This window comes from Pecten maximus, chromosome 4, assembly GCF_902652985.1.
Source record: "Pecten maximus chromosome 4, xPecMax1.1, whole genome shotgun sequence".
Classification (NCBI taxonomy): Eukaryota; Metazoa; Mollusca; class Bivalvia; order Pectinida; family Pectinidae; genus Pecten; species Pecten maximus.
In genome coordinates, this window is record NC_047018.1 from 17,592,039 (window position 1) to 17,620,008 (window position 27,970).

General features: G+C 35.3%; 2 protein-coding genes across 2 annotated transcripts in view; one reads left to right on the forward strand and one right to left on the reverse strand.

Annotated features, from left to right (window-relative positions):
* The first annotated feature begins 7,025 nt into the window (after window positions 1-7,025).
* On the forward strand, window positions 7,026-25,449 carry LOC117325397 (D-aspartate oxidase-like). Its single transcript, XM_033881570.1, has 10 exons — window positions 7,026-7,527; window positions 15,204-15,312; window positions 16,362-16,435; window positions 16,648-16,713; window positions 18,928-18,982; window positions 19,526-19,627; window positions 22,339-22,418; window positions 24,259-24,376; window positions 24,552-24,653; window positions 25,121-25,449. The coding sequence occupies exons 1-10, from the start codon at window positions 7,331-7,333 to the stop codon at window positions 25,238-25,240; spliced, it is 1,023 nt and encodes a 340-aa protein (XP_033737461.1). The 5' UTR covers window positions 7,026-7,330; the 3' UTR covers window positions 25,241-25,449.
* LOC117325396 (receptor-type tyrosine-protein phosphatase epsilon-like) overlaps window positions 23,734-27,970 on the reverse strand; it is a 65,123-nt gene continuing 60,886 nt past the window's right edge. The window contains exon 30 of the mRNA XM_033881569.1: window positions 23,734-27,933. The gene's annotated coding sequence lies outside the window, so the exon portion shown is untranslated. The remainder of the gene's footprint in view (window positions 27,934-27,970) is intronic.

The following is a 27,970-nucleotide window of genomic DNA, read 5'->3' on the forward strand; positions in this document are numbered from 1 at the left end:
ATATCACTAGTTCTAATGTTACCCATACAGGTATATCACTAGTTCTAATGTTACCCATATTGGTATATCACTAGTTCTAATGTTACCCATACAGGTATATTACTAGATCTAATGTTACCCATACTGAATATATCACTAGTTATAATGTTACCTATACTGGTATATCACTAGTTCTAATGTTACCCATACTGGTATATCACTAGTTCTAATGTTACTCATACTGGTATATCACTAGTTCTAATGTTACCCATACTGATATATCACTAGTTCTAATGTTACCCATACTGATATATCACTAGTTATGATGTTACCCATACTGATATATCACTAGTTCTAATGTTACCCATACTAGTATATCACTAGTTCCAATGTTACCCATACTGGTATATCACTAGTTCTAATGTTACCCATACTGATATATCACTAGTTCTAATATTACCCATACTGGTATATCACTAGCTCTAATGTAACCCATAGTGATATATCACTAGCTATAATGTTACCCATACTGGTATATCACTAGTTCTAATGTTACCCATACTGGTATATCACTAGTTCTAATGTTACCCATACTGATATATCGCTAGTTCTAATGTTACCTATACTGGTGTATCACTAGTTCTAATGTTACCCATACTGGTATATCACTAGTTCTAATGTTACCCATACTGATATATCACTAGTTATAATGTTACCCATAATGGTATATCACTAGTTATAATGTTACCCATACTGGTATATCACTAGTTCTAATGTTACCCATACTGATATATCACTAGTTCTAATGTTACCTATACTGGTATATCACTAGTTCTAATGTTACCCATACTGGTATATCACTAGTTCTAATGTTACCCATACTGGTGCATCACTAGTTCTAATGTTACCCATACAGGTATATCATAAGTAGTAATTTTATCCATGGTGGATTCTTACAAAAGTCTGCAAACATATTATTCGTACCCGTATGAAACTAGAAAATATTGATATCCGTGCTTATAATTAATTTCCGAATCTGTGTTTGTTTAATATTGGTAAAACATCATGTCTCAGAGTAAGGATATCTGTTTTAATGTATTTTAATTCGCTGTAAGTTTTAATGCAAATTTAATGCAAAACATACTTTCATTCCGATAGTGTATTCTGCCAACATGACTATCACTGTAAATACAGCCAAGGTCATGCAACAAATATATTTCATGAATTCAAATTTCTGTCGGACAGCTTTTTAAAATTTTCAAATTTTTCATCACATCAAAGTTACTACTGGTACCATTCCCCTTGGACGTAATTGTTTGAAAACGTTTTAGCGATTTATTAGTCATTTGTACAAAGATATACATAATATCAATATCATTACTCTGCTTAATATATCAGGTTTTTTACATAATAGAGCGAAAAACAAAATCAAAATTAATTCTTGAAAAATGAGTAAAAATAAACTAATAAATGAAAATAACCTGGACTTTCACCCAAGGCTGTAGGTTACCAGATGTAACATGTAAGTTACCTGGTAAAAATTGACAAAGAATTCTTAAAGATAGTATGTTTCTGTGTTCGATATATCACAATATTGAGTATATATTAAAAGGGCATTCCTTCATTCCGAGATCAGAAACATGCACAATTTATATTGATGAAATCTATGTCCGAACGATGATTATATGAGTGATTGTGTATACATACAGGAAAAAAGCGTATCGTATACAAATACCGTATATCTTTGCGGTAATTAGTGATACTTCGGGTCGAATTAAGAATTTTCAGGACTTTTGTTTGAGTAAAACTGCCTCATTAATGTAATGCAACTTTTTACTGTTTGGATAAAATACATATTTTCCAGTAAGTTTAATTTTGACGACCAAAACTTTAAACGAAGGAATGCCCCTGTAAGTATGGAACATTTTTTCTAAATGTAGTCAGACTATATTCTTTTTTGATTACTCAATTCAAACAAGATATAATATGCAGATCATAGTTTGTAAACATTACAAAATTGTACAATGTTTAAGTGCTCTGTAAATATGTTTCAATGTTTCAACCTACTGATTTATTGTTGTCTTTGTACATTGATCTGCTTATACATGATAAACCTGTTACGAAAAATATATAATAGAATTTTTGTATTTGTTCTTACAGTTTCCATGAAAATCAATATGGTAAATTCCAGAACACATTGCATAGGGCCAAATTATTATATTACATCTATATACAAAACAATATAATTCTAATAGATATGTTGTTTTAATGTATGTATTGATATGTCAGTAAGCATGGTTTTATTGCATTGTTTTTCAAATAACACTTTCTACTGCTTTACTCTATCTACTGGTCTTCTTTCTATCAAGTTCCACTATTATTCTAGTTCTCTGTGGAACAAGATACTACTTACAGTATATTACTAAGTTGATAGTGTCTGCTGCATGTGTTTTAAAATTGATATTTTTTGTAATTGTTGCCATATTCTAGTTACCGGCGAAAATAAATATGACAATTTTTATGAATTCAGTATTTTGTTATTTTTCACCTAAGGCAATATCAAAGGTAAAGAGCTCACAGACAATCAATATTTATGAATATGTTTATGGATAAATATTAGTATTTCTCATCGGCCAATTCATCTAGTACCTTAACTGGACCAAGTAGGTGTATATTGTACTCCTAAATAACTCGACCTTATTTGATGCTTGAAAAATAAAACAGGTAGTGATTTTGTCTCTTGTGTAACTACGTAGGGATATATCAAAAGGTATTATTATACCTCATGTTTATAACAGTGCCTGTGATTAGCCGAAACGCATCATGTGGAAGAGCGACAAAACATCATATATGCCCGAGGCGCGTGAGACAGGGAGACAAATATCATATCTTCCTGGACCGCGTGCCCCATTGCAACCCCCTCATTTTGATGCGAAGAGTTGTCTCCCTTCCAATTATTTACAAATGGCAGACGAACAGAAATGCAAGCGTTTTCGTGCAGTTGAAGAAGCAGAAATAAATAACATTATGCAAAACAAGACTGCTCAGAACAGGAAAATATTAACAAATGTATATGTACAAGTCAACTGTTTCCAAGAGTTTATAAACGAAACTGTCAATAACACCTTGACTTAGAATCGTTTAGTTGAGCGACCGGGATCACAGAGGTTTGTGATAAAAATGATATTTCATATCTTCAGTTTATTTTTGAGTTTCATCATAATTGATTATTTTTCGGTATAATAAACAATTAATGGCCCTGAATGCTCTCATATTTCCCTTGGGAAAGCCCTCGGGAAATATGATACCTTCGGGTAAACAAACCTTCATACTACCATGCATCCAGGGACATAAATGCATATTATTTTGTGTCTTGTGTAACTATGTAGTGATATATCAAAAGGTAGTGTTTTGTCTGTTCTTGAGCTTCTTCGCCGTCTTTGCAGCAAATATTATCATTTTACTTTCGATTAGAATCAAAACTAGTGCTATATCAGTATGGGTAACATTAGAACTCGTGATATACCTGTATGGGAAACATTACAAGTAGTGATATACCAGTATGGGTAACATTAGAACTCGTGATATACCTGTATGGGAAACATTACAAGTAGTGATATACCAGTATGGGTAACATTAGAACTAGTGATATTTCAATATGGGTTACATTAGAACTAGTGATATACCAGCATGGGAAACATTAGAACTAGTGATATACCTGTGTGGGAAACATTAGAACTAGTGGTATACCAGTATGGGTAACATTAGAACTTGTGATATACCAGTATGGTAACATTAGAACTAGTGATATACCAGTATGGGTAACATTAGAACTAGTGATATATCAGTATGGGAAACATTAGAACTAGTGATATTTCAATATGGGTAACATTATAACTAGTGATATATACCAGTATGGGTAACATTAGAACTAGTGATATACCTGTATGGGAAACATTAGAACTAGTGATATACCAGTATGGGAAACATTAGAACTAGTGATATACCTGTATGGGAAACATTAGAACTAGTGATATACCTGTATGGGAAACATTAGGACTAGTGATATTTCAATATGGGTAACATTATAACTAGTGATATACCTGTATGGGAAACATTAGAACTAGTGATATACCTGTATGGGAAACATTAGAACTAGTGATATACCTGTATGGGAAACATTATAACTAGTGATATACCTGTATGGGAAACATTAGAACTAGTGATATACCTGTATGGGAAACATTAGAACTAGTGATATACCTGTATGGGTAACATTATAACTAGTGATATACCAGTATGGGTAACATTAGAAGTAGTGTTATACATGTATATTTACATTCCTAATGTGGTTTGCTGATATAAACATACCAAGTGAAAACAACAAACATATGACCATGAATACACTATGAAAACCGTATGAAAACATTGTCTCTCGTGCAAATCACCTGATTAATCCGGTCATATTAATACGCCATCGACAGTAAGACAGGAAGAGTAGCTTCCCTTGGTTCAATAACGTTGGTACAAGATAAGTGTTAAACATATTGAAAGAGCATATACATTTTAATTAATTATACCATAATTCAAGAATTAAATAATAAATAAACGTTACACAAAATTAAACAAAAAAGACCGGAAAATGCGGAAGGACATTAAAACAATGGCGTGGTGCATAGGCGGGATCTCCCGGCTGTTCTAATAATTTGGCGTGTCGTCGTATACATGACAAATTTTTCTTTTTAATAAAATTTCTCGTTTTCTCGATATAATTCTTTAAATCAAGGTTATGTAAATATATGAATTGAATGGATTTTTTAAATTTTCCTTGCTTCTATGAATACCAGTATCTAGCTACATATCCTCCGAGGCGCGCTATTCAATCCATATATGGGTAACATTAGATTAGTAATATACAAGTATGGGTAACATTGGAACTAGCGATATACCAGTATGGGTAACATTAGAACTAGTGATATATCAGTATGGGTAACATCAGAACTAGTGACATACCAGTATGGGTAACATTAGAACTAGTGATATATCAGTATGGGTAACATTAGAACTAGCGATATACCAGTATGGGTAACATCATAACTAGTGATATATCAGTTTGGGTAACATTAGAACTAGTGATATACCAGTATTGGTAACATTAGAACTAGTGATATATCAGTATTGGTAACATTAGATTAGTGATATACCAGTAAAGGTAACATTAGAACTAGTGATATACCAGTATGGGTTACATTAGAACTAGTGATATAACAATATGGGTAACATTAGAACTAGTGATATACCAGTATGGGTAACATTAGAACTAGTGATATACTAGTATGGGTAACATTAGAACTAGTGATATAACAATATGGGTAACATTAGAACTAGTGATATAACAATATGGGTAACATTAGAAGTAGTGATATACCAGTATGGGTAACATTAGAACTAGTGGTATACCAGTGTAGGTAACATTAGAACTAGTGATATATCAGTATGGGTAACATTAGATTAGTGATATACCAGTAAAGGTAACATTAGAACTAGTGATATACCAGTATGGGTAACATTAGAACTAGTGATATACCAGTATGGGTAACATTAGAAGTAGTGATATACCAGTATGGGTAACATTAGATTAGTGATATACCAGTATGGGTAACATTAGAACTAGTGATATAACAATATGGGTAACATTAGAAGTAGTGATATACCAGTATGGGTAACATTAGAACTAGTGGTATACCAGTGTAGGTAACATTAGAACTAGTGATATATCAGTATGGGTAACATTAGAACTAGTGATATACCAGTATGAGTAACATTAGAACTAGTGCTATACAAGTATGGGTAACATTAGAACTTGTGATATATCAGTATGGGTAACATTAGAACTAGTGTTATACAAGTATGGGTAACATTAGAACTAGTGATATACCAGTATGGGTAACATTAGAACTAGTGGTATACCAGTGTAGGTAACATTAGAACTAGTGATATATCAGTATGGGTAACATTAGAACTAGTGATATACCAGTATGAGTAACATTAGAACTAGTGTTATACAAGTATGGGTAACATTAGAACTAGTGATATACCAGTATGGGTAACATTAGAACTAGTGATATATTCAGTATAGGTAACATTAAAACTTGTGATATACCAGTATGGGTAACATTAAAACTTGTGATATACCAGTATGGGTAACATTAGAACTTGTGATATACCAGTATGGGTAACATTATAACTAGTTATATACCAGTATAGGTAACATTAGAACTAGTTATATACCAGTATGGGTGACATTAGAACTAGTTATATACCAGTATGGGTGACATTAGAACTAGTGGTATACCACTATAGGTAACATTAGAACTAGTGGTATACCAGTATGGGTAACATTAGAACTAGTGGTATACCACTATAGGTAACATTAGAACTAGTGGTATACCAGTATGGGTAACATTAGAACTAGTGATACATATGTATATCATTATGGGTAACATTATAACTAGTGGTATACCAGTATGGGTAACATTAGAACTATTGATATACCAGTATGGGTAACATTATAACTAGTGATATACCAGTATGGGTAACATTAGATTAGTGATATACCAGTTTGTGTTACATTAGAACTAGTGGTATATCAGTATGGGTTACATTAGAACTAGTGATATACCAGTATGGATAACTTTAGAACTAGTGATATACCAGTATGGGTAACATTAGATTAGTGATATACCAGTTTGTGTTACATTAGAACTAGTGGTATACCAGAATGGGTAACATTAGAGCTAGTGATATATCAGTTAACAGTGGACTGGCCTCTTTGTTTTAAATTTCTCAGATAAGTTGATAAAATGTTAATTACACCCCTAAAAATTCCTTTTGTTCTTTATCTATGCATAGTGAGTCGCAATTGTTACTGTTCATGTTGTTGGAGACCGGTATCTAGTGCAGGAAACGTAGGAGTCACGCAGCGAGGCTAGTTCACTTCGACGAGAGAATGTAAAGGTATACAATTGAAGTGAGCGTATGCATATTAAAAGCTGTCATGTGGCCATGGTCGACATGTTTACATGTACACGACTCAACAGATATTCAGCACGTAAGTCTGTGACGGGCGTAATAACTATGTGTTATCTCTGTGTGTTATCTTGACCTCACAAACGAGATTTCTAGACCATAGACCGACCCTGCTTAAACACAGAACAATCAAGCGAGTTAGGGCATTTACAACCGGACAGTTTTGTTATGTCAACAACCTAGTGTCATAGCTGTTATAGCTGGTGTCTATAAAAACATTCCATTTACATCTGTACCCGAGTCGCTACAGATTTGGGTCATCATGGCCCCTCAACAGGTATGCGTGGTCGGGGCGGGTGTCAGTGGACTTTCTACAGCCGTGAGTATACAGCAGGAACTGTCTTCAAAAGTGGTTGTTTCCATAGTAGCGGACAAATTCAGTCCGGAAACAACATCTGATGGATCAGGAGGTTTCTGGGGTCCACATCTTGTAAACCCGGACCAGGCTGATGATATCAAGTAAGCTTTACGTGCAGAGCACAGGTACTTGGGGTCAGGAACTAAAGTAATAATGGAATTGTCCAATTTTAATTTGTAACATCATTTCTTGTCTATTTATGCACCGATACAACATTGGAATCGATTATATAGCGCTTTAAAAAAAAAAACACCCGTTTCTGGTTGTTATAATATAGAGAAGGTAACCGACTCCCACATGACAATTTCACCGTCGTCAGTCACCTACCTCGCTTCGGTGCTCTATATCACATGGAATTCCCACGAACTTGCGAACATAATTTCCTCTAAATGTAAACATGTTTCACTGTATCAGTCCGCGAATCCACGACATGCTCCAGTTGGCTGTTGGTTCAACCGTGCCAGAGACAACTTCAACGGAAGTAATAAATTCACGACCCCTAGCGGCGTAGGTCAAATACGAAAATGACCTTCGAGGTGTTCCGAGTACTATTATCGCTAGGAACAGGTAAGAGAATCTCGATGTATTTGTTTTGGCGGAATTTTTGAACGTCAATTTTCCCAGTGATCGATCCTCGATTATATTTTTTTCTATCTTCACGTGAAAAATGTCAGATTTTAACAAGGATTACAAGGTATCTCGGCTTTTTCAAAATATCATTCAATCTAGTGACAATGACTATGTTGATAAAGCAGAAATTCAGAAAAAAATGGATGTAAAGCAGGATGGTTTGGGAAATTGGTAAAACAGTTTTTTACGGTGAAAACAAAACCAGGGAGATGCAGGGATTGCTGGGCTAAATTAACACAGCGGTATTATGGAGTCACATGGAGGAAAGAGAGTACACTAAATGAATTTTCACCATCTTCATTGCCACCAGACTTTTTTTTATATCATCTGAACAGAACTTGGTCAAAATTGGGTATTTTACAGGTACAATTATCAATGGTGCTAAAGTTCTTATAGAAATGATTCTAAATTCTATATGTCGCCAGTGGTCTGTTCAAGTCAATGGTAAAACTGTCAACCTAAACGATCTGGAGATCAGCAATACATAGTTTCGACAGTTTCGTTACTGTGAAGGGCTGAGAAATAAAGACTCATCTCATCATTATTTGAATTGTTTTCCCGAACATGTTTCAAAAATTTCAGATGAAAATGTGAAGATCATCAGATATCGGGCAAAAACTTGTACAGCCATTTTACCATTTAAATCATCTTTAACATGCATACAATGTAAAAAAGTGTATACCAGTTAACCCCATTTTACAATCTAATGACAATTCAGTACATGTATTAAATGAAATTGACAACAAGAAAACTTATGATGCAAAAATGAAACCAAAATCAAAGATGAGACAAAAACCAACAAGAACAGTGACATAAACAATGATGTGATTTTATGTGAAAGTGATCATACAGACATGAGTATGTACTATTTTTGAACGAATATTCCCTGGCTGTCATTTAAATATGAAAACATTTCTTATGTCTCAAACAATGGCAATTGAGAGAGATCCTCGTGGAAGGAGGTGGGACAGGGACATCACTAGAATGTTTTAACTTTATGGTGTAGAAGTCCAAAGGGCTATACTGAACTAAGGAACAGTATCTTCATGATTTTACCATCAAGTATATAAAAACACTGTAAACCAAGAGGCAGGTATCAACAAAGACATGCTTCACTGGATGACTAATGAGGCAAAATTACAAAATATTCCTACAGAGGGTTTATATGGTGGCCTACTCATCGATGAAATGTCTATCCAACCAGACCTTCAATTTAAAAAGGCTAATGGAACTCTGAAGCTGATTGGATTCACAGAGTGTACACCTGAGTCCGTCATTTTCGACCAACTGAAAACTAATAAACAGGAAAAAGTACTTGCAACACATGTTCTCCAACTTGTATTTCTCGGATTCACAGGATTTCGGTTTCCTTTCGCACATTTTCCAACTACCACTGCTTCTGGACATGAACTGTACTTACTTGTCTGGAGGTCTGTACATATGTTGTCGATGTTTGATTTTAAAGTACAGTATATCAGTACAGGCGGTGCGCAGAGTAACAGAGATCTCTTCAAACTCTTATTACCAGATTTTGATTCAGCTGATCCTAAGACATGCTTATTTACAAATATATATTCAAGACAGAATCCAAGCTTTTTTTCATCATGGATTACTCGCACGTAATGAAGAAAATACGAAACAACATATTGAAAAGTGGTGTCGAAAAAAATTGTAAAAGGTATATGAAACTTAATAATGAATTCATTGAATGGAGTCACTTTCGTAAAGCATATTTCTGGGACATTTCTACCCATCTATTCCCAGTCCATCATAAACTTACAGAAATGTTCAAACTGTCTGGGTCACTTGTGATTTCTTTAACATCCTCATATGATGCACATAGAGCATTTAAGATTGTCATTTGACATTTCAGATTTACCACTTTTGACTCCATTCCCTCCGCAAACAAAGCATTTCTCAACTTCTTGGAAGTTATATATTTCAATTTGGCAACTAGATAACCACCAACATATCTGATTATTCCACGAGCAGATGAATCCAGTTCTTGTTGAGACGAGATGTTCTTGACTGGTTTAAAGGTGTCAAGCTGAAGATGAGCAGATAATAACTCAAAAGATTTCCTTTCAAGGTAAAACATGACTGACGTAAATAGCTGATATTTTTGAAATTTCTTGAAATAATCATTTCTGTGTTTTTGTGAAAATTTTGCTTCATCCTCTGGGAAACAGTTCAATCCGAAATCCTCGACAATTGAAAATTGAACTTTGAACCAATCATCATATTTCTGGAAATCACAAAGAAGTTTTTGTTTGAAGGATAACATTCTTTCTTCTGTAGGTGTGTCCAGAAATTCTTTGAGAACCAAATCCAACGCGACTTTTGATGGAGATAGAGACTCTTCAGCTGTAAGAATGTTAGTTTCAATGAAATTGTCTAGAAAAGTCAAGTGTTCAATGTCACTGTCAGAAAAATCTGAGTCGTGCATGTTTGTATCTGAAGGCTCATCATTTTTGTCTTCTGATGGTAGATCTTGTTGAATTTTTTTTAAACATGTTGCTTACATAGGGACTTTTTGAAGTTCACAACTTTCAGACCATCAACTGAAACCGCACGCCCCACAGCCACACCCAACTGTCCTGCCTGAAAACAATTTTGACAATTTACAACCACATTCTTTAAACTCCTGCCCTGCGATTTATGTACTGTCAATGCGTAGGCAAGCTTCAACGGAAGTTGGGCGCTTTTGGCAACTACTATTTTTTTCACAGGATCAAAAGTGGTAAAAGTAGTCCTTCCAATATTTGTTGTAATTGTCTTTTTTTTCCATCGCGAATTTTACCTCCACAGAATCTGATAACAGTTTTGTTACAACGCCACGTAGTCCATTCACAGGCTCGTCACTTCGATTTTGCACAAGCATCACTGGACATCTAACTTTAAGTGCTAAATTCTTTGGCGCCAAAAACTTCACTACCTTCATCGGTGGCCTTATATCTTTTCAGTTCACCATCAAGATGGTTCAGTTTTTCAAAATTGAACAAATCAACGTCTAAGTTTCTTGCAAACAGCTGTATGCAGTCCATTTCATTTGCCAGTGGCCGATCCAATGGCTTGAGGAAGGTGACATTGTCATCCGAGGGATGCCCTATTTCTAGTTCATTAATGCACTGGATGAGGGTTGTGTCCTCCTGTCTGTGAATTTCATTCAAGACTACTTTATGGGAGGAAAAGTCATCAAACCAAGGCAGAAGGAAGTATGGCTTGCAAGAATCACCATGTAACTGGTTTGCAACTGCGGGAGTTGATAAAAATCGCCCACCAAAACAACTTGAATTTGGACGAATACTTCCTTAGAGTATCTGACATGTTTGCAAAGAAATTGAACCTGGTTCAGTACTTTGGCACTAACCATGATCACTTCATCAATTATAAACACATCAACAGTTTCTATATTTTGTTTTGCTTTCATCCGTTTTCACCAAATGTGCAATTTCCTCATTTAAATGTCTCCCGTCTTCAATACCTGACCATTTGTGTAATGTCTGTGCACCCAGATCGCCATAATGTGTGGCTGCTATCCCAGTGGAACAAACAATTGACGTTTTTGTGGTATTTTCTTTGATATTTCACAATCCGTTTCACTAAATAGGGTTTACCAGATCCAGCTTGGCCCGTGATTATCACGTTGTGTCCGTTTTTTACCAATTCAAACGCATTTGCTTGATCTTCGTCCATTTTTTCACTACTATGTATTTTCTCGGACTTTCTAAATCTCAAACAAAACAAATACATCGAGATTCTCTGACCTGTTCGTAGCGATAATAGTACTCGTAACACCTCGAAGGTCAACTCCGTACTTTACCTACGCCGCTAGGGGACTTCCGTTGAAGTTCTCTCTGTCACGGTTGAACCAACAGCCAACTGGAGCATGTCGTGGATTTATCGGCTTAGATACACGGACTGATACAGTGAAACATGTTTACATTTAGAGGAAATTATGTTCGCAAGCGGTCCATAACGGCCGTTTGAATGGTTAGTGGGAATTCCATGTGATATAGAGCACCGAAGCGAGGTAGGTGACTGACGACGGTAAAATTTTCATGTGGGAGTCGGTTACCTTCTCTATATTATAACAACCAGAAACGGATGTTTTTTAAAAAGCGCTATATAATCGATTCCAATGTTGTATCGGTGCATAAATAGACAAGAAATGATGTTACAAATTAAAATTGGACAATTCCATTATTACTTTAGTTCCTGACCCCAAGTACCTGTGGTGCAGAGTAATATCACTGGGGATAACTGGATAGTTACAAGCATCCAATATTATACTCTTCGTGCCCGGCCTCCACCATATTGGATGCGGATAATTACAGTTAGCCTCAGACCACAGTTAATTTCCCTCAAAAAATAAAAATAAAAATATTTCAAAACTTAAAACTTTGCAAAAAATCTGGTTTTCAGATCATGTTGTAGAATTTTCAAGCTGAATCTACGGTGAGCTGGAACTAAAATACTTCATGACCGACATTTAAGAAAGATATTTCTATCTACATTGTAAGTGTCACACCCTCCAATAAATATTATGGGAAAATCTGGGAAATGACCAGACATTACTACTCAAGACTTTTAACTTCCTTTGTCATGCTGCGCAAACAAACATGGAAATGGTGTCAAAACAAAATTTTATCACTAGAATAAATATTGCACTATAAATCTATGTTAAAATGGTGCATATAAAGTCAGGAATACATATTAAGTAACAGCCATGTAATTCCCATATATACAGCGACCCGGAAGTATAATTGTGGTCTGAGGCAAATTACTCTCATCCGGTTATCCCCCGTGGATATGAAACCATTATAAAGTACTCACATTAGTCTTTTATTCCATATATCATATCACTAAATGTGTATAGATAGGATCTAAAACGAGTAATCATTCTCAGTAAGATTTTACGAAACAAATTCTTTAAGTGTTTATGTTCGCGAGTCTTGTCGAGAATTAAATTGGTCTATATATCAGAAATGTGTATCCTAACCTCTGAGTATACGTAATCACTCCGTAGAATATAGAAATGAACGATGATTTTTTAGCTTACCTGCCCGAAGCTTATGCCGTGGTGCGGCGTCCATCGCCCGAATAACCTTAACTGGCATCCAAGGTTACAGGAGACAAGTAGGCTAAAATCTGTAAGCGACCTCTTGTCAATAACCGAGAGGCCCAGAGACCTGATATTTGGCTCGTAGCATGCTTAGATGAAGGACGGGGAACTTTGTTCAAAAGAATGACCTTAACCATGATTTATGTTTGAGAGAGTTAAAATGGCCAAAACATTCAAAAGAAGCCATTTCCAAATAACCAAATAACCCGAGGCACTGATATCTTAGATCTGATCATCGTATACGCGTGCTCTTATTCGTGTTAATGTATCACTGAATAACAGATGAGCGTGAGCCTTTGTGACCTTGTGTCTTATGTATATATGTGTGTGACGCACCGATGACGCTCAAGATTTTAAGAGATATCTCAATGGTTGTGTGATCTCTGCATTAAGTAATGATGTTATCCTTTTATATTTACATTCAGTATGCTTAACAGCATTGGCGAAAATTATATTCATTTCTCATAAAAACATAGGCATCATCACAGTGCGTAGTAACGTCTGGAACCGCGTTACCGCGGGTAGTATTCTCCGCCATCGGATTTCTTTTTCTTCTTATATAATTTCATTAAACGCGTTCCGCGTAATAGTTACATAAATCCAATGTTATGATCTTCTAATTGTCCAAAACATAAAAATAACTCCAAAATTCTCACAGAATAAGTGTTGTTGATGGAACTACACTTTGTTAGTGTTGTTGTTATAATATTTGAGCAATGAACAGTGGTTTAATGTTGTTATAGTCGATATGGCAGCAAGGTGTATGGTGGGCAAATGTAGCATGGGAACCCGTTAGTGTTCCCATGCTACATTTGCCCACCATATAACGGGTTCCCATGCTACATTTTCCCACCATACACCTTGCTGCCATATCGACTATAACAACATTAAAACCACTGTTCAGTACTTATATTTACATTGTCTTACCATTTTCGTTCACTTTGAAAATAATTAAACAAACACAAAAAAAAATCCCGCCTTTTTTATGTCACATGACCCACCGGGTGTTATAGCCTGAGGCACTGGGTGTTATAGGCGTAGGGTGGCAACTGCCTCTTAGCATTGTTTCAATGGGGAAATGCGGAGCAAATGTAAGCTTAAAAGACGGTTGCTAAGACCGTACCAAGAACTGTCTGACAATTTCCCGCGAAAACGGCAGTTCTCTCTCAGACGTCACTCCCGGGTAAAAATAATAAATATACCCATATTTTTGTTATCAATGGATACTTTAAAAGATAAAATAAAAATTAATCATAATATAGATAAAGGAATGAAATTAATATCTTCAACATTCATGACGTCATAATAACCTTCGCGTTTTGGACATATTTACAATGAAACACTCATGCCGCGATTCATGGAATATGTCCTCATGAATGTTTGAAAAATAGATTTAATTCCTTAAATGTAATATAATGTTGAGATAAAGAACAATAAAATCTTATAAGAGGCTTCAATATTACAGATGTTTGAAAATTTCCGAAAACTCGCTGGACAACAGGATTGTAATTACATGTTTTACGACGTATGTGTCTCTTTGCCAATATGCCCTTATTACACTGTATGTTTGTGACGTTTGTCCATTATTACACTGTATGTTTGTGATGTATGTTCATTATTACACTGTATGTTTGTGATGTATGTTCCATTATTACACTGTATGTTTGTGATATATGTTCCATTATTACACTGTATGTTTGTGATATATGTTCCATTATTACACTGTATGTTTGTGATGTATGTTCATTATTACACTGTATGTTTGTGATGTATGTTCATTATTACACTGTATGTTTGTGACGTTTGTCCATTATTACACTGTATGTTTGTGATGTATGTTCCATTATTACACTGTATGTTTGTGATATATGTTCCATTATTACACTGTATGTTTGTGATGTATGTTCCATTATTACACTGCATGTTTGTGATGTATGTTCCATTATTACACTGTATGTTTGTGATGTATGTTCCATTATTGCACTGTATGTTTGTAAATCAATTGATTATGTTTATTTTCAGTAAATGGGGAAACGAAACGTTCGACTACATTTTCGACCTATTTCGTTCTGAACATGGCGGTGATGTTGGAGCTCAGCTAATATCTGGATATTGTTTTTCCAACAGTGCTGTATGTGTCAATACATGTCGTGTCTGTATGTGTCAATATATGTCGTGTCTTTGTGTCAATATATGTCGTGTCTTTATGTGTCAATATACCTCGTGTCGTTATGTGTCAATATATGTCGTGTCTGTATGTGTCAATATACCTCGTGTCTGTATGTGCCAATACATGTCGTGTCTGTATGTGTCAATATACCTCGTGTCTGTATGTGTCAATACATGTCGTGTCTGTATGTGTCAATACATGTCGTGTCTGTATGTGTCAATACATGTCGTGTCTGTATGTGTCAATATATGTCGTGTCTGTATGTGTCAATATATGTCGTGTATGTATGTCAATACATGTCGTGTCTGTATGTGTCAATACATGTCGTGTCTGTATGTGTCAATATATGTCGTGTCTGTATGTGCCAATATATGTCGTGTATGTATGTCAATACATGTCCTGTCTGTATGTGTCAATACATGTCGTATCTGTATGGTTCAATATACCTCGTATCTGTATGTGTCAATATATGTCGTGTCTTTATGTGTCAATGTATGTCGTGTCTGTTTGTGTGACAATATATGTCATGTCTGTATGTGTCAATACATGTCGTGTCTGTATGTGTCAATATACGTCGTGTCTTTATGTGTCAATATACGTCGTGTCTTTAGGTGTCAATATACGTCGTGTCGTTATGTGTCAATATACGTCGTGTCTGTATTTGTCAATATGTGTCGTATATGTATCAGTGCTATACCGTGTGAATACCAGTTGTGTTTCTAACAGTGTTATATGGTGTGTCATTTGTTTGGATATTAGTTGACGTGCTACAACTGTATGATATTCTCTTGCTCAAACTCGTATTATCGCGGTTTTTAATGAAGTTAATCATTAAGCATCAACAGTGATTTGAATTTTGTAAACATATGTTATCAATTAAGAATGATTTTGAAAAGACTGGCATAATAAGGTCTCTTGTTTAACAAACAAACGTTCATCAGCAATACCTGTAAATATATGGCTACTTCTGGCTCATCATAAAAGAATATAATTATTTCTCTTTTGCAAAGATACCCTTCGTCGACAAATGCATTGGCGTGCGTAATCTAACAAAGGAGGAATCAAACATCCATCCGGACACTAAGTAAGTATAAAGTCCACCTAGCCTACGTCAAAACTTCCACAGACCCAAGATAATGTGTAGGTCATAATATGATATGAAATCACATTTTTCAATTATAATTTTGTTTTTTTTATCAGTCTTTATCATTTATCGAAGCATGCTTATTTGATAGTCGTAAAAGGTGTCATTCCAAATGTCTGTGTTTTAATACACTCTACTATATTATTTTCCAGGAATGGACAAACCCTTACCACAGTTATGATCGACGTCAAAGCCTACCTGCCATGGCTTATGAAAAAGTGATGATCATTGTTGTTCTTTTGTTGTTATTGCGTATAAAATTGGGTTATAGTTTTATTTTTTTAATTCCAAATACTCTGTTGTTTAATATAAGTGTCTTAATGTGCTAAGGCTATTTGTGTAACGGTAATGACGAGGATAAAATCGGGTAAAAAATACTGCGAACAGTAAAAATTATGGTTTTTGCTGATTTTCAGTTAGGTTGTTATTTCTAAGTGGTCTATTATTGGAAGTGGCGAGGACAGAATCACTATAAACTAGTATTGTTCAGGATTGGTAATTTTGACATCATAAGTCTAAAACATGTTTTTTGCAATGCTCGCGAAAAGTTGAATAAGAATAGTACGTTTGCTAGTGTGTCGATTTGTCGATCTAAAATGATCTGACATGCTGGCATTAACACTTGTTACTTAACCTTTGATCAGGACACTTAACAGTAAACGTTTCTATTGATCTATACAGATATGTATCGACATAACGGGAAGAATTCTTCACAATTACCGCTGTCTTTGTATTACATAAATATATTATTTGAGTGTAATGTGGAAACGTCTCTATGATTTGCTTTGCTAAAATTAAAAAGGAAATATCTAACGGAATGTTCTCAATCACACCTTCATTACAAGACTACGGAGCCCCCGAAGGGACATGGTCATATATTTACCAATCTGTGCGCTCGTTTAAGTAATATCTGCGCTAGTTTAAGTAATCTGTGCACACAGATTGTAAATCTGTGCGCTCGTTTAAGTAATATCTGCGCTAGTTTAAGTAATCTGTACACACAGATTGTAAATCTGTGCGCTCGTTTTAGTAATCTGTGCGCTCGATTTCATACATATTGCCTACGTCGCAAATTCATTGAAACCAGCCGTCTTTTCAAGTGCCTCTCACTAATATCAACATTATGTCTCCCGAACATAATGGTAACTATATCCTTGTACATTAAACCAATGTCAAAATAAAGTTTGATAAGGAAATCTCGATCAGTTAAGTCAATTATTCTAGATCATTGAACACACAGACATACCTTATGAAATAGGAACATCAGCAAGTTAATCTATTCGTGCACACAGATTGACAATCCATGCGCAACTGATTGCTAAAACGAGCGCACAGATTACTAAAAGGTGGGCACAGATTACTAAAACGAGCGCACATATTGCTAAAACGAGCGCACAGATTACTAAAACGAGCGCACAGATTACTAAAACTTCCACACAGATTACTAAAACGAGCGCACAGATTACTAAAACGAGCGCAAAGATTACTAAAACGTGAGCACAGATTACTAAAACGAGCGCACAGATTACTAAAACGAGCGAATAGACTACTACGTGGGCACAGATTACTAACACGGGGGCACAGATTACTAAAACAAGCATACATATTACTAAAACGTGCGCACAGATTACTAAAACGAGCGCACAGATTACTAAAACGTGCGCACAGATTAATAAAACTTGCACACAGATTACTAAAACGAGCGCACAGATTACTAAAACGAGCGCACAGATTACTAAAACGTGCGCACAGATTACTAAAACGAGCGCACAGATTACTAAAACTTGCACACAGATTACTAAAACGAGCGCACAGATTACTAAAACGTGCGCACAGATTACTAAAACTTGCACACAGATTACTAAAACGAGCGCACAGAATTCTAAAACGAGCGCACAGATTACTAAAACGAGCGCACAGATTACTAAAACGTGCGCACAGATTACTAAAACGAGGGCACAGATTACTAAAACTTGCACACAGATTACTAAAACGAGCGCACAGATTACTAAAACGAGCGCACATATTACTCAAACGTGCGCACAGATTACTAAAACTTGCACACAGATTACTAAAACGAGCGAACAGACTACTAAAACGTGAGCACATATTACAAACACGAGCGCACAGATTACTAAAACGTGCGCACATATTACTAAAACGAGCGCACAGATTACTAAAACTTGCACACAGATTACTAAAACGAGCGCACAGATTACTAAAACAAGCAAACAGACTACTAAAACGTGGGCACGTATTACAAACACGAGGGCACATATTGCTAAAACGTCGGCACTGATTACTAAAAAGAATGCACAGATTACTAAAACGTGGGCAAAGATTACTAAAACGTGGGCACATATTGGTAAATATATTACCATGTCTGTTTGGGGGCTCCGTACAATACAAATGTTTTTTTACACGGATTTCAGATTTCAGGCAAACGGTGGAATAGTACTCAAACGAAAGATATCGTCCCTGGATGAGGTAGGTGTCTTTCATAAAAGACTGATATATAACGATAGATAACACATAATTGATGACGTCATTGTTTTGTGCTTGCTCACTGAAAAATAAAGTAAACAATAGTTTGTTGTATGTAAAGAAAATATTGAGTTATAAAGGAAAACCTAGTTCTTATTCAAAATCGATAAAATGTGAGCAGAATTTTAACAAAATCGACATTTACACGAATGGAATTATTTAAAACATGCAATTGATAAAATAAACAGTTGATCTTAACGCTATAATATATATTATATTACAGGCCTTATAAATAAATGAATAAACACATAAATATATATATATAAATAATTAAGAAATAAATACAATGAAATATGACTTGGTAACACTTGAAATTTGACAACGGTTTCCTTTTAAAGTATGTATGTAAGAAAAAAATACCTATATAAAGTCATTACACATTTTCTACGGAAAAGACTCGATGGAAAATGACATCTAAATAAGAAATCCATACAAACGTTATATAGTATATGCCTGATTGCTAGTTTAGAACATATTATTTTCTAGCTATCTCCTTACTATGATGTAATTGTCAACTGCACTGGCCTTGGAGCACATTATCTGCTGGATGACCACGACCTCCGTCCAGTGAGAGGTCAAGTTTTCAGGGTAAGACTTTCAGTTAACTCTGCGTTACGATGTGCTTGGCTCTGACGTCATGAGGATAGATTACAAAGCGGCTCACAAACTTTTATTTCTCGGTCATCGGGCATTTAGGATCCAGCCATTGTCCTTCTCGCATCCCTCGGCAGCATGCAGCCGGAGCTGATATTTCGACGCTAACGGCACAACTACACATGACATTACTCGCTCTGTCCACCCACTAATCATGTATAGCTGAGCCGTTTTGAACATAACGGAGTAACGTATATTTTTCAAGGATACAACACAGCACCCGTGTTGGGACTCGAACTACCGACCCTTCAGTAGCAATGCGTTCTAACACTAAAACATCGTGCCTCCTACCAGTTAATTGATAAAATATTACTTTTAGATGCCACAAGTACAGGTTATTCAGTTATCAAGCCATTAACATCAATTTATTGATGAATGATATATGTTTAAAAAAAGTGTTAAGCAATAGTTTCAATGAAACTAGAAAACTTAACACTAATATTCCAATATTGTACGGTATCAACCTATTCTTAGCTCTAATGTTATCCATACTGGTATATCACTAGTTTTAATGTTACCCATACTGATATATCACTAGTTCTAATGTTACCTATACTGGTATATCACTAGTTCTAATGTTACCCATACTGATATATCACTAATCTAATGTTACCCATACTGGTATATCACAAGTTCTAATGTTACCCATACTGGTATATCACTAGTTCTAATGTTACCCATACTGATATATCACTAGTTCTAATGTTACCCATACTGGTATATCACTAGTTCTAATGTTACCCATACTGGTATATCACTAGTTCTAATGTTACCCATACTGATATATCACTAATCTAATGTTACCCTTACTGATATATCACTAATCTAATGTTATCCATACTGGTATATCACTAGTTCTAATGTTACCCATACTGGTATATCACTAGTTCTAGTGTTACCCATACTGGTATATCACTAGTTCTAATGTTACCCATACTGATATATCACTAATCTAATGTTATCCATACTGGTATATCACTAGTTCTAATGTTACCCATACTGGTATATCACTAGTTCTAATGTTACCCATACTGGTATATCACTAGTTCTAATGTTACCCATACTGGTATATCACTAGTTCTAATGTTACCCATACTGGTATATCACTAGTTCTAATGTTACCCATACTGGTATATCACTAGTTCTAATGTTACCCATACTGGTATATCACTAGTTCTAATGTTACCCATACTGGTATATCACTAGTTCTAATGTTACCCATACTGATATATCACTAGTTCTAATGTTACCCATACTGATATATCACTAGTTCTAATGTTACCCATACTGATATATCACTAGTTCTAATGTTACCCATACTGGTATATCACTAGTTCTAATGTTACCTACACTGGTATATCACTAGTTCTAATATTACCCATACTGGTATATCACTAGTTCTAATGTTACCCATACTAATATATCACTAGTTCTAATATTACCCATACTGATATATCACTAGTTCTAATGTAACCCATACTGATATATCACTAGTTCTAATGTTACCCATACTGATATATCACTAGTTCTAATGTTACCCATACTGATATATCACTAGTTCTAATGTTACCCATACTGATATATCACTAGTTCTAATGTTACCCATACTGGTATATCACTAGTTCTAATGTTACCCATACTGGTATATCACTAGTTCTAATGTTACCCATACTGGTATATCACTAGTTCTAATGTTACCCATACTGATATATCACTAGTTCTAATGTTACCCATACTGATATATCACTAGTTCTAATGTTACCCATACTGATATATCACTAGTTCTAATGTTACCCATACTGGTATATCACTAGTTCTAATGTTACCCATACTGGTATATCACTAGTTCTAATGTTACCCATACTGATATATCACTAGTTCTAATGTTACCTATACTGGTATATCACTAGTTCTAATGTTACCCATACTAATATATCACTAGTTCTAATATTACCCATACTGGTATATCACTAGTTCTAATGTTACCCATACTAATATATCACTAGTTCTAATATTACCCATACTGATATATCACTAGTTCTAATGTAACCCATACTGATATATCACTAGTTCTAATGTTACCCATACTGATATATCACTAGTTCTAATGTTACCCATACTGATATATCACTAGTTCTAATGTTACCCATACTGATATATCACTAGTTCTAATGTTACCCATACTGATATATCACTAGTTCTAATGTTACCCATACTGGTATATCACTAGTTCTAATGTTACCCATACTGGTATATCACTAGTTCTAATGTTACCCATACTGGTATATCACTAGTTCTAATGTTACCTACACTGATATATCACTGGTTATAATGTTACAACGATATGTCGATAGTTCTAATGTTATTCACAACGTAGACTGGCCACCAGACCCTAAGTTGTTTTGTTAAGAATTGCCAAGCTAAATTCTAACACTAGATTATCTGCCCCTAGTTTGAAAACTTAGGATCAGACATATCCTAGGGATCAAAGTCATACAGCTCAATTTTATTGATAATTTTAATATTCTAGAGACGGAGCCAGTCTACTCACAACGATCGATGTGTCGCTAATCCTAATGTTATTCATACTGATACATTAATTTATATGTCTGATATTCATGTTGATACAGTTGTTTGTTTTACAGGTGCGTGCTCCATGGATAAAACACTTTTACGTAGATATTGACGAGTCTAATCCAGAAAACGAGATTTACATACTACCGGGGTAAATACAGTGAAAGTGTTGCCTTCAAGATATCGTCATGTTTTAAATGACATCATCATTTCTAATACAATGTAGAAATAAATTACCGATACAAGGCAATTTACAAAGTTTTCGGAGCTGATGATATTAATTTTGTTATAGGTTATATTTGAATATCACAGGTTTTGATCTTGTTAAGATACTGTGAACTTATCTAGATGTCATCAATTAGAGCGTCGGTCCAGTATGTCCGAGGTCCCTGGTTCGATCCCTAGCGAAGTATAATAATTTCTTTTGTTACATACATGTACATATGTAGATGGTCAGGTAGTTTCCCGAGGAAGATACACAGGGTGCGTGACTTTGTTTTCATCTCGTTTTCCATAAGAAGACAAGTATAATCTGCATCTCATTCGTATATCTAAGATAATAGCACGCGCTTCCTGCCGTTTTGTCGAGAAAGATTATAACCCTTTGCTCATTCGGTAGAGTGTCAGTCCTTTGGGCGATTTCATTCGATTACTAATGGAGGCATTTATATAACCAGCTAAATGCATTGACATTAGATAAGGGTACATTAACTTGAAATATTTTTTACGTAAACAAGAGGCCCATGGGGCCTGTATTTCTCACCTGGTTGGATTTACCAAAAAGTCAAAATAATGTTCATGTTCAATTCGGTGTGTTTGTCAACCTCAAACAATGCTATATATGGTTATAGTGTGGGGATCCCAACTGCTTTAAAGAAATAATGAAGTCCAGACTCTCTAAGTTTACAACATGCATTCATAACTTAATGACATTTGGCCCCTTGTGGGTCAGAGTCACCATTTATCGAAATATGTTCCCCTTCTCCCAAGGATGTTTCTGACCAAATTGGAATCAAATCCATTCATAACTTTATGACTCGTAGCGATTTAAAGGCATTACCTCTATTTCCCCTATTGGGCCTGCCCCTTTGGCCACTTGGAGGGTCAGAGTCACCATTTATGCAAAATCTGTTCCTCTTTCCTCAAGGATGTTTCTGACCAAAGTGGGTCCAAAACTATTCATAACTTTATGACTAGTAGCGATTTAAAAGAATTGCCTCCATTTCCCATATTGGGTCTCTCCCCTCCGGCCCCTGGGGGCCAGAGTCACCATTTATGCAAAAGCTGATCCCCTTCCACCAATGATGTTTCTCACCAAATTTGGTCAAAATCCAATTACAACTTGTTGACTAGTAGCGATTTGAAGCAAATGTCGACGGACGACGGACGGACGACGGACGCCGCGCCATGACATAAGCTTACCGGACCTTCGGTCCAGGTGAGCTAAAAATGATAAAAAATACCGATTTGATACAAAAATATGATTTATTCACCGGTATTTACAAAATCCAACAATTATTTTCCCAGAAAGTCAAACGTTTAGGGTACAGACATGAGACACTATCAACCTTACTAAAGATACTTTACCCAACTGGTGGTAATACTTATGTTGCCGTAAATCTGTTACATGTTTCACATTATCGGCCTGTTCCAGTGATTTCTCCACTGTAATACTTTTACATATGGCACTAGTGTAATATACTATGGAATGTTTTCCCTTGTCTGCGCCAGTCAGAAATTGATTGTGACGTCATGATATGAAAAATTACATGACGTCAAGAATTGTGAATGGTACAAAAAATGGCTGTCGCCGTTTGATTAAAACACTCCTAGTTTGACTTTAAAACCTGTGAGAGAAAGGATGTTACATTTGTTTTCATTTCATATGAGATTTAATTCTTGTAAGGTTTTTTTTTTTTAATTCTTTTTTGCAAACCTATATCCATCCCTGACACGAATATTAAACATTGTACATCTGTCTAAATGTGCAGTGCACGTGAGGTGGTCTTAGGCGGTACAAGCCAAGTAGGAGACTGGAACACACAAGTGGACAGTGCTGATCGTGATCTGATATGGAATGGTTGTTGTAAACTTCTACCCAGCTTGAAGGTAAAAAAACAAAAACAAAAAACAAAACCAAAAAAAAACAAAAAAAAACAAAAAAAAATCCACAAAAAATCAGAAACAAAAATCAAAAACAAAATAACATTATGATCTTATTTCATCCTGTCTTATTGGCTTCTGATTTTGCCTTTGATTGAGATTGATTTTCAATTTTATTCAGAAAGCCGAGGTTCTTGAAGAATGGGTTGGTTTGCGGCCACAGAGGACCAGAATAAGAGTGGAACTGGATAGGAAACATACCGGTAGAGAGGGAAATGCTGCAGTATGTATTACTAAACATAGTTCTTATTATGATCAAATAACTCATAACGTACCATAGAAATTTTACGTGAAGTACCAATAGACCAATATACTAACCTCCATACATTCCCGCTTACAAATCATGCAATAGGGACAGCAGATACAAGTCTATGCCCTTCTTTCAGGGCAGGGCTTAATTTACTGTTTTTCAATAAAATTTCCTACTTTATTTTTAGTTTTATTTTCTAAGAAATTTGTTGTTTATGTCCATTATCGTATATATGGCTAATAGATAATAATTCGCCAAAAATAAGAAATACATTTGCATCCACTGGGATGACAGACACCGTAACTTTTATGTGATAAAAAATGAGATATGTTTGCTATTTTACAGAAATTTGTCTTTTATTGATTTATTTTTAATTTTCTGTCACTACGTGTCTTCATGTGATTGAAATTTATTTTACGTGCATTGTTTTGTATTGATAGATCGTCCACAACTATGGTCACGGTGGATCGGGCGTCACACTTCACTGGGGTTGTGCGCAGGAAGCTACACGATTGGTGGTACGCGCGCTGAAGAATGCTATCCCGAAGTCAAATTTATAGAAATGTTAACCGTTATGAATAGGATAACGGTTTGTAGATACTGCAGAATAAGCTACTTGAATAATTTTTTGAGATGAGGGTAGTTGTAAATGAAAAAAAAAAGTGCTGCTTTGTTATGGCTCCATTACTCTAATGGGTAAGAGATGTGTTACTGTATTGAAGATCATTATTAACAAAGTGAGTAAACAGACATCTACCTACCTGTAAAAGGATATTGATAACTACGGAATAGCACGATGTCTATACAAACAATGGGCAAAATCATATTTACTGTACCTAGTGGCTTCTCAAGGACATCTTAAAGTGAAGCTAAAAACACACATACATTCATACATACATAGAGGCGTTTATAGTTTTAAATTATTCCTAACAATCACATGTCCACTTTTATCTACTGCTATGACAATCACATGTCAACTTCCGTCTACTAGTATTACAATCGTATGTCAACTTCCGTCTACTGGTATGACAATCACATGTCAACTTCCGTCTACTGGTATGACAATCACATGTCAACTTCCGTCTACTGGTATGACAATCACATGTTAATTTTTGTCTACTACTATGACAATCACATGTCAACTTCCGTCTACTGATATGACAATCACATGTCAACTTCCGTCTACTAGTATTACAATCGCATGTCAACTTCCGTCTAATGGTATGACAATCACATGTCAACTTTTATCTACTGGTATAACAATCACATGTCAACTTCCGTCTACTAGTATTACAATCGCATGTCAACTTCCGTCTAATGGTATGACAATCACATGTCAACTTTTATCTACTGGTATAACAATCACATGTCAACTTCCGTCTACTAGTATTACAATCGCATGTCAACTTCCGTCTACTGGTATGACAATCACAAGTCAACTTTTGTCTAATGGTATGACAATCACATGTCAACTTCCGTCTACTGGTATGACAATCACATGTCAACTTCCGTCTACTTGTATGCCAATCAAATGTTAATTTTTGTCTACTACTATGACAATCACATGTCAACTTCCGTCTACTGGTATGACAATCACAAGTCAACTTCCGTCTACTGGTATGACAATCACATGTCAACTTTTATCTACTGGTATGACAATCACAAGTCAACTTCCGTCTACTGGTATGACAATCACATGTCAACTTCCGTCTACTGGTATGACAATTACATGTCAATTTTTTTCTACTGGTATGACAATCACATGTCAACTTTTTATCTACTGGTATGACAATCACATGTCAACTTCCGTCTACTGGTATGACAATCACATGTCAACTTTTATCTACTGGTATGACAATGACATGTCAACTTCCGTCTACTGGTATGACAATCACATGTCAACTTCCGTCTACTGGTATGACAATCACATGTCAACTTCCGTCTACTGGTATGACAATTACATGTCATTTTTTATCTACTGGTATGACAATCACATGTCAACTTCTGTCTACTGGTATGACAATCACATGTCAACTTCCGTCTACTGGTATGACAATCACATGTCAACTTCCGTCTACTGGTATGACAATAGCATGTTAATTTTGTCTACTGCAAAGACAATCACATGTCAACTTCCGTCTACTGGTATGACAATGACATGTCAACTTCCGTCTACTGGTATGACAATGACATGTCAACTTTTATCTACTGGTATGACAATGACATGTCAACTTTTATCTACTGGTATAACAATCACATGTCAACTTTTATCTACTGGTATGACAATCACACGTCAACTTTTATCTACTGGTATGACAATCACATGTCAACTTTTATCTACTTGTATGACAATCACATGAAATTTTATCTACTGGTATGACAATCACACGTCAACTTTTATCTACTGGTATGACAATCACACGTCAACTTTTATCTACTGGTATGACAATCACATGTCAACTTCCGTCTACTGGTAGGACAATAGCATGGGAGAGATACCAAAAACCTGGAAGGGGAGATACGAAAAAAGACCAAAATTCAATAAACTTGATCATTATCAATAAATTTCATATTTTCATTAATTTTGTATTTCATTAGGTACACGTGTATATTTGTGAATCGTGTCACTCTTTCGAATTACATGTAAATAAGGATTGAAAAAACAAATTATGTTCTTTAAAAGTGCGGTGGACAAACTTAGTAAAAAAAATATGGTTGGGCATTTATGTCATCATTGCAGTGTTAGGTTCATCGTATAATACTGGTTGGTACAATTTTGAGAGTAATACTATTATATATTTACAAGTACATTTTTAAAAAGAACGTAAAATGTAATTTCATATAAATACATGTACATTTTCATATAACAATTCAACGACAACGAATAGAACAATACATCGTACATATGCTTTTTTTTGTTGTCGCAAGAAGCTGATGGGCCTTAACGGTCACCTGACTTTTGTAATATTTCTGTCAATTCGATCCCGCCTACCAGCCCTTGGGGTTAGTCGGGCCTTCCAAAACTACAAATTCTTCCCAAGAGAAACCAACAAATGATAGTTAAAAATAATACTTCCTTATATAAACTACGTTAAATAAATAAATAAATAAATAAATAAAACCACGGTGGCCGAGTGGTTAAGGTGTCCCGATACTTTATCAATAGCCCTCCACCTCTGGTTGGCGAGTTCGAAACCAGCGTGGGGCAGGTACTGACCGTAGCCCGGTTTTTTCCCCCTTCCATCTCCAAAACCTGGCACATCCTTAAATGACCCTGGCTGTTAATGGAA